General features: G+C 47.2%; 1 protein-coding gene across 1 annotated transcript in view; it reads right to left on the bottom strand.

Moving 5' to 3' along the window:
• Positions 1-14,089, bottom strand: part of LOC101356310 (mucin-16-like) — a 139,859-nt gene that overhangs the window by 38,176 nt on the left and 87,594 nt on the right. The window contains 10 exon segments of the mRNA XM_023733070.1: positions 1,924-1,989; positions 2,324-2,359; positions 2,658-2,830; positions 3,278-3,345; positions 3,450-3,616; positions 6,739-6,774; positions 7,072-7,244; positions 9,013-9,080; positions 9,330-9,454; positions 11,958-12,130. Of these exon segments, the coding sequence (XP_023588838.1) occupies positions 1,924-1,989; positions 2,324-2,359; positions 2,658-2,830; positions 3,278-3,345; positions 3,450-3,616; positions 6,739-6,774; positions 7,072-7,244; positions 9,013-9,080; positions 9,330-9,454; positions 11,958-12,130 (1,085 nt within the window).

Below are 14,089 nucleotides of genomic sequence, written 5' to 3'. Positions count from 1 at the left end.
CCCAGACGCTACTCACCAAGGTAGAATGTAGAACATTGTCTTTATAAACTGTGTTATGCCAATTGAGCTAAATGTTCCCCAAGACCATGGTCTCCACAGCCCTCCGCCCAGCAATTCAGTGCCTCAGGGAGTTTGGATGTGTCTATGGGGCTTCCATGACCTTTCCTTGTACAAGTTGTGCTAGTTTCCCCTGTATTGTGTACTGTAAGGCCCTCTTTTTTTTTTTTTTTAAACACTTTTAAAGACCTCTTTTTTAACACTTTTAAAGACCTCTTTTAACACTTTAAATATATTTTTAAAGTGTTAAAAAGCAAAGATGTCACTTTAAGGACTAAAGTGCACCTGACCAAGCCATGGTGTTTTCAATCCCCTCACATGCATGCAAACACTGGACAGTAAGTAAGAAAGATGGAAGAAGAATTGATGCCTTTGAATTATGGTATTGACAAAGAATACTGAATATACCATGGAATGCCAGAATGAACAAATCTGTCTTGGAAGAAATACAGCCAGAATGCTCCTTAGAAGCAAGGATGGTGAGAGTTCATCCTCATACTTTGGACATGTTATCAGGAGGGAGCAGTCCCTGGAGAGGGTAAAGCGGTCAACAAAAAGAGGAAGATCCTCAAAGAAATATATTGACACAGTGACTACAGCAATGGGCTCAAGAATAACAATGATTGTGAGGATGGTTCAGGATGGGCAGCTTTTCATTCTGTTGTACTCAGCGTCCCTATGAGTTGGAATTGACTGGATGGCACCTAACAACAACAACATCAGTGTTGGGTGTTTCCTAAACCTAATGGCTTCTGAGTTATAAAAATAACAGATTAGATGCAGAAGCAAAGCACAAATTGGGGAAGTTAGATGCCATGTACAGATTATCAAGGAAGCAAGGAATGGTGGGGCTTCACAAGCTGAAAGTAACAAGGATTTTCCCTGGAGCTGACAGAGAGAGAGCCTTCCCCTAGAGCCGGTGCCCTGAATCTGGACTTCTAGCCTCCTGGATTGTAAGAAAATAAATTTCTATTCTTTTAATCCAACTACTTGTAATATTTCTGTTACAGTGACATTAGGAAACTAAGATATGCCTAATCTCTGGTATTGTGTTCAGGGCAGTGATCAGAGCATTAAGCTGCAGGGGAACTGGGGGGCACTTGAGTCCAGGAGGGACATCCAACCCAATGACTCAGGAAAACTTCACGAAGCAAGCACCATTTCAAGTGTGATTGTAATAAGGGGTAAGAGTTTGGTACATGGCAGCCAACAACTGGAAAGAGAACTCCAGACAGGAGGAAGAGCCAAGGCAAAAGCCTGGTGGTAGGGCAGAGCAGCTGCACACAAGAAACCTCAAGTCCTTTCACTGTGGCCATGGGAAGTGTAGACATGGGACTGGGAGGATCCTTGAGCCCAGAAAGGGGAGGCTGTAACCACCCAGAACAGAGGTTGGACTTGACTTGAAGCCAGGGGGAGACACCCGAAGATTGTCAACAAGACAGGAACTAGGTGGACATATGTAGGCCAGAGTGGTGGGTACTGCAGCCATCCTAGTGGAAGATGCTGGTTGCCCAAGAAAAGGTTTAGGTGATGCAGATGCAGAGAAAGGAAAGTCTTGAGAGATGGATGGATGTGGGAGGTGAAGAACAGGGAGGGCCATGTTTGGCACTCCTGCCTCTGTTTGGTGATGAGGGAAGGAGCAGGTTTCAGGGATGATGACGACTTCAGAGTGGACACGTTGGGACCAACTGGCCTGAGTGATGTCACAGGAGGTGGATGCGCTAAGGGTCCAGGGCCAGTCTGGGGTGTGGATTTGAGTACCCAGAGGCTAGATGCTCAGTAGAATCCACATAAGTGGATGAGAATGAGCGTGCAATGAAGGAAGAAATGATTTCATTATCAGTAAGTGCCTCAGGCCTTTCCTACCTGTGGGCTTGATGGTGAGAGCAGGTGCCAGAGAGGATGCTGGGAAAGATGTGGAGGTCACAGTTGCTGGGGAAGAAACACCAGGGTTTAAATCTCAGGTGAGCTATCTCTAAGGAAGTTGCAATGGGTGGTGGGGTAGGGTACTAAGTTAAGGAAATGTACAGCTCTCTTATGCCGCTCTAAGCCCTGGGCGAGGGTATCATCCTCAAGAGGGTGGGCAAGGGGGTGACTCCTGTCATCCCCAACTCAGTCCACATTCTATGTATGTCTTCTGGACCTTTTTCTTCCTGATGGTAAGTAGTGGTGGGGGAAAGGGCTTGGCAGGTCCAGCAGCTTCTGTTGTTCAGGAGATGTAGGGTGATCCCAGGCACACAGGGATATTGGGGTGTATAATACTTACTGGTGGAGGTGGTGGCTGATGCCCAGTGGCTGTAACCTGCAGATGGGATGGTGAGGAAGTGGGAGGAAAAGACATTTAATGAGGAGGCCACTTGGTCACAGTAGAGATGGCGGCTGGACCATCACAGCTGTGATTCCTTTCACGGAAGACAGAGCCCCCACCTGGCAGCGATCAATAACCATACACTCTCCTCCTGCCCAGGAGACAGAGGCCTTGCTCAATGCTCTCCAAGATGAGATGCCCAGAGGGAAGCCTGAACTTGGGGCTGATACCTGCCCTAGCAGGACCCGACCAGGAAAGGGGAGGAGACTCCCACCCCAGCAGGGCCTCTCACCGTTGACATAGAGACTGTCCCTGTCCAGGGTGTAGGGGCCCAGCTGGGAGATGCCATGGGTCAGCTTGTTCAGCTCCCAGTGAAGCCGTTCCCTCTCCAACCTGGGGCCCTCAGGGTCAGGGCGGAGGGTGCAAATTCCGTTGACTCTGGTGGCTTCCCCATCATTCTTGGACCTGTAGATGGAGAATATAAGGGATGTTAATAAATGGTGCCCCCAGAGAGAGGTCCTGAGATTCTTTAGAGGTAGGGCAGGAAGGGGCCAGAGGAAATGAGACAGATGAAGAGCTGGATTTGGGATTAAAGCGCGTGGAGAAGGTATCTTTATCTGGAGAGAATTCCTGGGGACAGAATTTAACACCTGAAGGAGGTGCCCTCCTTGGTCACAGGAAGGAAGAGTTTGGGCAGTGAACAGGGAAGGACTATTCTTGCTGATGGGCTCTGCAGAGCTTGGGGGTTGGAGTGGATACCAAGAGATGTCTTGGTCCTGGAGCAAATGCCTCCTGAATTCCACCTCTACTGAGGAGGCTGTATCTGGCAGGGCAGGAAGGAAACTGACCAAATGCCTCGGGCCTGGGAGCACTTGTGGCAGCCCTGCCAGTTTTCCTTTCAAGGTGTCTCACCTGAGCGAGGTCAGTCTGCAGCCAGAGTAGAGGGTGCCCACACTGGTCTTATTGAACAAGGGCCCAAGCTGGTGAGAAAAGAAAAGGAGGTGAGCAGGAGGGCCCAAGGGGCTGAGAGACTGTGTGGTCAGGGATGAGGTAGGGCTGCAAGTGGTCAACACTTAGCTCTTACCAGGCGTTGCAGGATCTTCTCAGTGAAGTTGAACTTGGTGGAGCCAGGGTGTCCCATGTCATCCGTGTAGTGCAGGTTGGTGATGGTGAAGTTGAGGGTGAATGGAAGCAGGGCAAGTTCAGGAGCTGCATTGGAGGAGGAAGAGAAAGATGTCCCTTTGGACCATACTAATGGCCAAGTTTGCCTGAGGCCCTGGCCAGGAGCACTAAGTACAGTCATCGGCTTCAGAGGCTGAAGGAGGGAACATTTTGGAATTCACAAGACCTTGGGAACATTGACTTACTCATTCAATGACCATTAATTGAACATTAATGGGTGCAAAGCTCTGTGCTGGGCTTTGTGGGTTCATAGATGAATAAGGCATAGTGTTATAGATTGAATTGTGAACCCCCAAAATATGTGTTGGAACCCTAACCTTCATACCTGTGGATCATAGGCATCCAATATTACAGAGTAGAACAGCCCCATAGGGTATTTTAGGCTGTAATTTTTAACTTTTTAATTATTTTGCTCAAAATAATTCAACAGTGGTTGCAGCAGTACATCAAGAGGGAACTGCCAGAAATTCAAGGCGGATTCAGAAGAAGACATCAAATGAGGGACATTATTACTGATGTCAAGGTATCTTGGCTGAAAAGCAGAGAATACCAGAAAGATGTTTACTTGTGTTTTATTGACTATACAAAGGCATTTGACTGTGTGAATCATAAAAAATTGTGGATAACATTGCAAAGAATGGGAATTCCAGAACACTTCACTGTGTTCATGAGGAACCTGTACATAGACCAAGAGGCAGTTGTTTGAACAGAACAAGGGGATACTGCATGGCTTAAAATCAGGAAAGGGGTGCGTCAAGGTTGTATCCTTTCACCATACTTATTAAATCTGTATTCTGAGTAATCTGAGAAACTGGACTATATGAGGAAGAACAGGGCATCAGGATTGGAAGAAGACTCATTAACAACCTACGATATGCAGATACCAAAACCTTGCTTGCTGAAAGCAAAGAAGACATGAAGTACTTATGGATGAAGTTCAAAGACCACAGACTTCAGTATGGATTACACCTCAATGTAGAGAAAACAAAAATCCTCACAACTGGACCAATAAGGTACATCATGATAAATGGAGAAAATACTGAAGTTGTCAAGCATTTCATTTTACTTAGATCCACAGTCAACGCCCATGGAAGCAGCAGTCAAGAAATCAAACGACGCATTGCTTTGGGCAAATCTGCTATAAAAAAACCCAAAAAACCCAACCCCATGTGGTCGAGTCAATTCTGACTCATAGCGACTCTATAGGACAGAGCAGAACTGCCCCATAGAGTTTCCAAGGAAGCAAAGACCTCTTTAAAGTGTTAAAAAGCAAAGATGTCATTTTGAGGACTAAGGTGCTTCTGACTCAAGCCATGGTATTTTTAATCACTTAATATGCATGTGAAAGCTGGACAATGAATACGGAAGAGGAATGCCTTTGAGTTATAACGCTGGCGAATTTTGAATATACCGTGGAGTGCCTGAAGAATGAACAAATCTGTCTTGGAAGAAGTACAGCCAGAATGCTCTTTAGAAGCAAGGATGGCGAGGCTTTGCCTCACGTACTCTGGACAGGTTATCAGGAGGAACCAGTTCCTGGAGAAGGACATCATGCTTGGTAGAGGGTCCGCAAAAAAGAGGACGACCCTCAATGAGATGGAGTGACACAGTGGCTGAAATTATGGCTTAAGCATAACAATGATTGTAAGGATGGTTCAGGACTGGGCAGTGTTTCATTCTGTTCTGCATAGGGTCAGTATGAGCAGAACTGACTGGACGGCACCTACCAACAACAAAAACATGAGTGTAGGGTGTCCTAAATCTAATGACTTCTGAGTTATAAAAATAACAGATTAGATGCAGAAGCAAATCACAAATTGGGGAAGTTAGATGTCATGTGCAGATTGCCAAGGAAGCAAGGATGCTGGGGCTACACAAGCTGAAAGTGACAAATATTTTCCCTGGAGCTGACAGAGAAAGAGAGCCTTTCCCTAGAGCCAGTACCCTGAATCTGGACTTCTAGCCTCCTGAATTGTGAGAAAAAAAATATTCTGTTCTTTAAATCTATCTACTTGTGATATTTCCGTTACAGCGGTTTTAGGAAATTAAGACATGCCTTAGGCTCTGGTATTGTGGTCAGGGCAGTGATCAGACCATTAAGCTGCAGGGGGAGCTGGGGAGCATATGAGTCCAGGAGGGGCAAACAACCTGATAACTCAAGAAAGCTTCACAAAGAAAGCACCATTTCAGGTGTGATTATAAATGAAGAAGCCAACAACTGGAAAGAGAACTCCAGACAGGAGGAAGTGCCTATGCAAAGTCCTGGTGGTAGGGCAGAGCAGCTGCACACAAGAAATCTCAAGTTCGTTCATTGTGGCCACAGGAAGTTTAGACATGGGACTGGAAGGATTCTCTGAGTCCAGACAGGGGAGGTTGTGACTATCCAGAACAGAGTTTGGACTGACTTGAGGCCAAGTGGAGTCATCCAAAGGTTTTCAACAAGACAGGAACTAGGAAAGCCCTGAGAGATGGGTGGATGTGGCAGGTGAAGGACAGGAAAGGCCAAGGTTGGCAAACCTGTCACTGGGTATGGTGATGAGGGAAGGAACAGGTTTGAAGGATGATGATGACTTCATGGTGGTCCTGAGTGATGTCCCAGGAGGTGGATGGACTAAGGGTCTGGAGCTGATGTGGAGTGAGGAGTTGGGTACCCAGAGGCTAGATGGTATGCAGAATACTCATAAATGGATGAGCTCCCTCAGGAAGAATGAGCCATGAAGGAAGAAATGATTTGATACAAATAATGCTGGAGAAATGATTTCATTATCAATAAGAGCCTTTCCTACCTGCGGCCTTGGTGGTGAGGGAAGGTGCCAGAGACGATGGTGAGAAGGATGTGGAGGTCACAGCTGCTGGGGAAGAAATACCAGGGTTGAAATCCAAGGTGAGCTATCTCTAAGGAAATGGCTGTGGGTGATGGAGGTGGAGTGCTAGGTAAGGAAATATGCTGTTAGTTCTGTTACGCCTGTCTCAGCCCTGGTAGAGGGGATTGTCCTCAAGAGGGTGGGCAAGGGAGTGACCCCTGTCATCCCCAACTCAATCCACATTCTATGCATGTCTTCTGGACCCTTTTCCTTCCTGATGGTAAGTAGTGGCTGGGGAGAGGGGTTAGCAGATCCAGCAGCTCCTATTGTTCAGGAGATGTGGGGTGATCCCAGGCACACAGGGATATTGGGGTGTGTAATACTCACTGGTGGAGGTGGTGGCTAAGTCCGAGTGGGTATAACCTGCAGATGGGATGGTGAGGAAGGGGAAGGGAGAGACATTTAATGAGGAGGCCACTTCGTCACAGTAGAGATGGTGGCTGGACCATCATAGCTGTGATTCCTTTCAAGGAAGACAGAGCCCCTTGGAACCGATCAAAGACCACACACACCCCTCCCTCCAAGAAGAGAAGGAGTCCTTACTCAAAGCCCTCTAAAATGAGAGGCCCAGATGGAAGCCTGAACTTGGGGCAGATATCTGCCCTAGCAGGACCCACCTAGCAAGGCGGAGGAGAGCCCTACTCCAGCATGGCCTCTCACCGTTGACATAGAGACTGTCCCTGTCCAGGGTATAGTAGCCCAGCTGGGTGACCCCATGGGTCAGCTGGTTCAGCTTCCAGTAAATCTGCTCCCTGGTCAGCCTTTGGCCCCCTGGGTCAGGGTGGTGGGTGCAGATGATGTCCACTGCGGTGGCTTCCCTATCCTTCTTGGGTCTGGAGAGGAAGGAAGAGGAGATGACAACAAATGGAGTCCTCAGAGAAGGGTCCTGAGATCGTGGGGGCAGGACTGCAAGGGGTCAGAGGAAATGAGAAGCCTGGTAGAGACATGAGAAGGCCTACTTAGATTCTCTTAGGACACCAACTGATGGTCAGCATGGGACTTTCTTTGCTACTTTAATGAGAAGAGCTGTGGGTGCGAAATGTTTATTATATTGAAAGGCTGAAACCTGCATATCTGTGACATAGGGATAGGAGAGATCACACATGATACAGAAGAGCTGGATTTGGGATTAAAGCAAGTGGAGTAGGCACCTTTGTCTGGAGAGAATAGAATCCCTGGGGACAGAATTTAACATCCAAAGGAAATGCTGATAATAATAGCTTTTTTATGAGAGTTTTAGGTGATGATGTATGGGAAGCATTTAGCTCAGTGATTCTCAACCTGGAGCGATTTTTTACCCTTGGAGACATTTGGCAACATCTGGAGATATTTTTGATTGTTGCAACCGGGGAGGTGCGACTGGTATCTAGTGGGTCCAGGGTAAGGATGCTGCTAAATATCCTAAAATGTAGGGGACTGCCTCCCACAACAAAGAATTACCAGCCCAGAATGTCAATACAGGTAGTCTCTGACTTACAATGTATTTGAGTTATGATGAATCTCACTTAAACCGTCATTTTTTTTAATGATGTGTGTATTTTTTATGTATGTAGGTATGTATTAAAATATACCTGTAAGTTTATGTGTAATGTTTCCAACCCTCAAAGAAAATATAGATCAGATTTATAAAGATACTGATAATAAAAGGCAATAATAATGAGAACTAAGAAAAAAAAGAAGTATACGACTTATGTCAGAACCTACTTACAATGCACTAGTCAGAATGGAACACTATTATTAAGTCAAGGACTAACTATGGTGCTGAGATGGCAGAGGAACCCTGGTTTATCCCAATGTCTGACACACGATGAGCATTAACCTTTAATGGGTATTAACCTTCAAGAGCGTTTGGATGTCCTGTGGGGTTGGCTAACACAGAGTGTGTTAACCTTAAGGAGCATTTGGATGTAGTGTGGGTTTGGCTGACACGGAGTGTGTTAACCTTCAGGAGCATTTGGATATGGTGTGGAGTTGACTGACACAGTGTGTGTTAACCTTCAAGAGTGTTTGGATGTGGTGTGGGGTTGGCTGACACAGTGGGCATTAACCTTCAGGAGTGTTTGGATGTGGTGTGGGGTTGGCTGACACTGGGCGTTAACCTTCAGGAGCATTTGGATGTGGTGTGGGGTTGGCTGACACTGGGCGTTAACCTTCAGGAGCATTTGGATGTGGTGTGGGGTTGGTTGACACTGGGCGTTAACCTTCAGCAGCATTTGGATGTGGTGTGGGGTTGTTTGACATGGTGTGTATTAACCTTCAGGAGAGTTTGGATGTGGTGTGAGGTTGGAGACATGGCAGGCTCAGCAACACGCTGACCCCACTGGACACCAGCGAATGGTTCGATCAGGGGTGTGTCCTTTGTGAAGGGGTTTGGTGCATACTTTCGAGCTGCTCCATTTTTCTTTTTGTTCCTAGTAAACACTGTTTGGGAGATTTGAGGACTCATAAGGAAGGAATGCTCAGAGCAGAGCCTGCATGTTAGGAGCCCCCAGGGGCGGCAGCTGTCCCAGGTTAGGGGCTGGAAATGGTTAAAGTGGGAGGACCCATGCCTGGGAGCCTATAGGTGAAGTCCCACGAGGCCACCTTCTCTGGAGGTCTCACCTGAGAGAGGTCAGTCTGCAGCTGGGGTAAAGAGGGCCGACACTGGTGTTCTTGAACAAGGGCTTGAGCTGGAGAAGAGGAGAGAGAGGTGAGAAGGAGGTCCGGGCAGACAGGGGTGGGGCTGGGGCGAGGTGGGCTGGGCAGGCACCGGTGGGTGGAGCAAAGTTGAGGTGGCAAAGCTGGCATCAGCCGGGAGGCAGGGTGAAGTGAGTGGGGCAGATATCAGTGGGCGGGGCTTGACTCAGATGGTGGGCAGGGGGAAGGTGGGTGGGGCGAGCATAAGTGGAGGGCCTGAGTAAGGTGGACAGGGCTCTCACCAGGTGCTGCAGGGCCTTCTCTGTGGTGTTGAACCTCAAGGAGCCTGGGAGACGCATGTCCTCCACATAGTGCAGGTTGGTGATGGTGAAGTTGAGGGTGAAGAGCACCAGGACAGGGCCAGGGGCTACAGCAGTGGAGGGAGAGAAGCAGTCACGCTCTCAATCAGGCCAGTACGAGATCTGGTGGGGATGGGGGCTGAGACTCTCCGTCCACATCTGTGATGGCTGGTGTGTTTACCTCTAGTGCATGGGGTCAGAATATCTCTTCCCAGAACGTGGAACTTTCTTTAGAAAGATGCTAGTAATAGTGATGATAACAACAATAACAATGAAAACAGCAGCAAAAGTAACATCTGGTATTTGGTAAGAGCTTACTCTATGCTACACTCTGAGATAAATAGTATCTCTTTAATCCTCAAACAATTCCACGAGGTGAGTCCTATTACTTATTGCCAATTTATAAAGGATGAAAGTGAGTTTCAGAGAGGTTAATTCACTGCCCAAGGCCATACAGCTCTTTAAGGCACAAGCTCAGGCTCTGGAGTTTGAAAGACTTGAGATTGAGTCCTGGCCATCTTCTGGCTATGTGACCCCAGAAAAATCATGGAGCATCCTGAGCTCCATTTTCTGCCTCTCTCAAATGGAGAAATAATACAGCCTACTACTAGGGCTGAAGTAAGATCATACATGTATAGCAGGGTTGCTGGCACATGGCAAATAATCAGTGAATGCTGGTGTTCCTTGTTGTCATTGTTGATAATAACGTTGTTTACCTCTACTTTCTCTGCTGACCCTCTTAATCTCTGTTCCTTGAGAATTAGTCCTGGATTGCCCTGGACTATTTCCTTTCCATCCCTGGGTGGTGCAAATGGTTAATGCACTTGGCTGCTAACTGAAAGGCTGGAGGTTTGAGTCCACCTGAGGTGCCTCAAAAGAAAGGCCTGACAATCTACTTCCAAAAAAACACCCACTGAAAACCCCATGGAGTGCAGTTCTACTCTGACATATATGGGGTTACCATGGTCACAGTTGACTTGATGGCAACTGATTTTATTTTCTTTCCATCCTAAGAGAAGGTGAAGCTTTGGGCACTGTCCCAGAATGAACTGCTAGTTCTGGTCTCACTAACTGACTCCCTGAACCTCCTAAGGGCTGGGGACAGAGAACATGGTCACAAGCTACCCTGGCAGGTCACCTGGGTAGACTGTCAAAATGGCCTCAAATTCTTCCCCTCCTTGCGTCTATACCCTTGCAATGTGATGTTACAGCCCCTTCCATCAAGAGGCGGGAGTCTATTTCTTCACCTCTTGAATCTAGCCTGGACATGTGACTTGGTTTGGTCAACAGGATAAGAGAAATGTGATACAATTAAAGGCTGAAAAGAATTTGGCACTGGGGCTGTCCTTTCTGCTGCTGGGAACTCAAATGACCATTATACGAATGAGCCCAAGCTGGCCTATTGGATGACAGGCCACTTGAAGGAGAACTGAGGCACCCCAACCAATAGCCAGGCATCCCCCAGAAGCTGAGGCACCTAGCTGACCTGCAGGTGACTGCAGATACATAAGGGAGCCCAGCTGAGACCAGAGGAGCTGCCCAGCTGAACTGTATACTACTTCACAGTAGTAAATGGTTGTTTTTTAATCCACTAAATTTTGGGGTTGTTTGTTATGCAGTAAAAGCTAACTGATACAACACCTTAACAGAAAGCAAAGGGTGGATTGAAAGGAGTTACTGCTCTAGCTTGGAAGTGTAAACCTGGAGTCACAGAGCTCTCTAAACCCAGGCATGGAGCTGCACTGGTCTGTGACAAGGGAGTGGTCTCAAGGATTCATGCTCCCCCCATGTCTCCTCTCCTTGACCTGCCCATGCACACTCCATTTACTCATCATCCTGCCAAGCACAGAGGCATGTGGGTGGGAAGGAAGGAGACCTGGGAAGCAGGCTCCTACCTGTGGAGCTGGAGAAGGGGATTGGAGCAGCTGAGGTTCCCAAGGAGAGTGTGACAGTCACAGCACCTTAGGAGGAAGCATGAGAAATGGGAATGATGGAGCCCCAGAATCTTGGAGGTGCCAGAGATGAGAGGCCCTGATACCCAGCCTGAGTCACAGAAGGCAGAGGTCAGGGTGGGTGACCAGGGCCCTAGAGCTTCCTCATCCCCAGGGCCCTGGACTTTGGGGGAAATGGGACACAGGGCCTTCTGGGGCTCGAACACTTACCACTGGGAATGGGAGTCAAGGCTGGTCTGTTGTAACCTGCAGAGAGTAAGTAAGGGAAGAGTGAATTGGAGTGTTTGAGAAGGTTCAGGGAGGGATGGAGAGGCTGGACCATCGAGGAAGAACAGATGCCATTGGGAAGGCTCCAAGGGGGTATCCTTGGGTCAGGAGGTCATTTCCCTTCCAGGCTGTGGGTGATGCCTCCTACATCCTTTCTCTGACTGCCCGTCTCTCTCTCTTTCTCTGTGATTTAGCACTTGGTAGGGAAGCAGCAGACACTTACAAAGGCAAGAGTGAGGAAAGAGAAATCCAGAGGCAGACAGGGATGTATCCTCTGGCCAGAGGTAAGCAGCAGCAGCAGCAGGACCCCCCTGGGGGGCAGGAGGAGACCCCTGTTACCACCACCACTCACCGTTGACATAGAGACTGTCCTTGTCCAGGGTGTAGGGGCCCAGCCGGGTGATGCCATGGGTTTGGTGCTTCAGCTCCTGGTAGAGCCACTCTCTGTCCAGCCCAAGGCCTGTGGGGTCAGGGTGGTGGGTGCAGACAGCATCCACTCCAGTAGCTTCTCCATCTTTCTCGGGCCTGGAGAGGGAAGGACACAGGGATGCGGACAGGTCAGAGGGGCACCCTTGGCAAGCCGTCCTTTTCTGAGCCCATTTCTGTGTGGACGTGTGCTAATCCGTCCTTCAGGCCCAGACATGAGCCACCCACAAGAGAAGGGGCATCTTTGAGCTATGGAAGACCAGGGTGGATGCTCTAGAGTCAGGCGACTATCGATTCAAACCCTAGCTCTGTCGTTTTTGAATAACCGCACAGCTTCCCTGACTCTTATCTCTCCTATCTGCACAGTGTGAACAATGCTGTAACCACTTGGTTTGAATGTGGGGGATTCAGAGATGATTGATATATAATACCCATCCCTGGTGCCAGGTACACTATAGGTGCTCATTAACTAATTGGTTAATTAAACAACTATTTCCAGGCCACCCCCAGTCCCTGGAGAGACTGGACAACAGTTCAAAACAGAGACTCCTCAGCTCTCAAAAAGCCAAAATAACCTGATTTCTGGATGTGAGCAGCTGAGCATGAGAAGATGCAGAGCACAGGCCCCTCACCTGCCACCTACCAGCCTCTTGCATTATTATGTCCCTGGGGCAGCAGGAAAAAGTAGGTCTGAAGGGATAGCCTGAGAGGTCAGCAGGTTGCACTGCCAGAGAATGTTACCAGGGAGAACAGCTCAGCTGTTCCTAGCTGTCTCTCATCCTAGACACCTGATAATGGTGCAATGCCAGTTGCGTTGCCTGGCGACATTGCCTCTGGTGTAAATGACTTTGGTTAGTGACCTGCATCTTGTTCAGGAGGACTTTGAATGGGCTTCAATACCTGGCAGGAAGCTATAGCTTTTGGCTTCCCTGAGTACAGTGACCCTGATAACTGGGCTTGTCCCTTTGTTCTGTATGTTTCTATAATGATCTTAGATCTCATAAGTCACCATTATGCTTTCAAAGTACATATGTATAAGCACTCATAATATGAACTTAGAAACAGAAATATGTATACCTTTGTGAAATTTTCTAACATTAACTATAAGTCATTGCAAACTATAAGCCATGAGAAAGTTATTTAGAAAAATTATGAACTTACACACAGAAACATAGAAGTATGTGAAGCATGTGGTAAGTTAACTTTGACCTGACATGCTGTGATAAAAGCAGATAGCTTCAGGGGTTCATCCAGCCTCCATGGCTGCAGAAAGTCTGGAGTCCATGAGAATTTGAAATTCTGTTCCTCATTTTCCCTCTTTTGATCAAGATTATTCTACAGAATTTTTTATCAAAATGTTCAGTAATGGTAGCTGGGCACCATCCAGTTCTTCTGGTCTCATGGCAAAGAGGCAGTTGTTCATGGAGGCAACTAGCCACACATTCCATATCTTCCTTCTATTCCTGACTCGCCTTCCTCTGTTGCTCCAGGTGAATAGAGGCCAATTGTTGTGCCTTGGATGACCACATGCAAGCTTATAAGATGCAATGCACTATATAACAAACCAGGAGGTAATCTTTAAACCTTAAACCAAAAATATCCCCTGAAATCTTCTTAAAACTAAACAAAAGTTTAGCTTGACTAGTAAAAAAAAAAATGCCTGCTTTGAGCATTATGCCCTTTTATATGGGATCGAATTGACAACAGCAACTTGAAAGATTAGATAGAAACCTTCGGGTACAGTGAATTTAATAGGGGAAGAACAACTCAGAAAAGGAGGATGAGGATTGATGCACAACTCGAAGAATGTAATCAGTGTCACTAAATTGTACATGTAGGAACTGTTGAATTGGTATATGTTTTGCTGTGTATATTCTCAACAACAATAAAATAAATGAAATTAAAAAGAGAACATAGTTAATGGAATAGCATAATTAATCTTTGTAAACTATCCTTGAGACATAAGTATAAACACCTTCCCTAATCTCTAACCTTGAGGAAAAGATGTGTCATTTGACTCATCTCTAACCCTGGAGAAAAGCCTTCTAGTCTTTGATG

This window comes from Trichechus manatus, unplaced genomic scaffold (assembly GCF_000243295.1).
Source record: "Trichechus manatus latirostris isolate Lorelei unplaced genomic scaffold, TriManLat1.0 scaffold00057, whole genome shotgun sequence".
Classification (NCBI taxonomy): domain Eukaryota; kingdom Metazoa; phylum Chordata; class Mammalia; order Sirenia; family Trichechidae; genus Trichechus; species Trichechus manatus.
The sequence above is the reverse complement of the archived record's forward strand: the minus strand, read 5'-3'. Positions and strand labels throughout refer to the sequence as shown.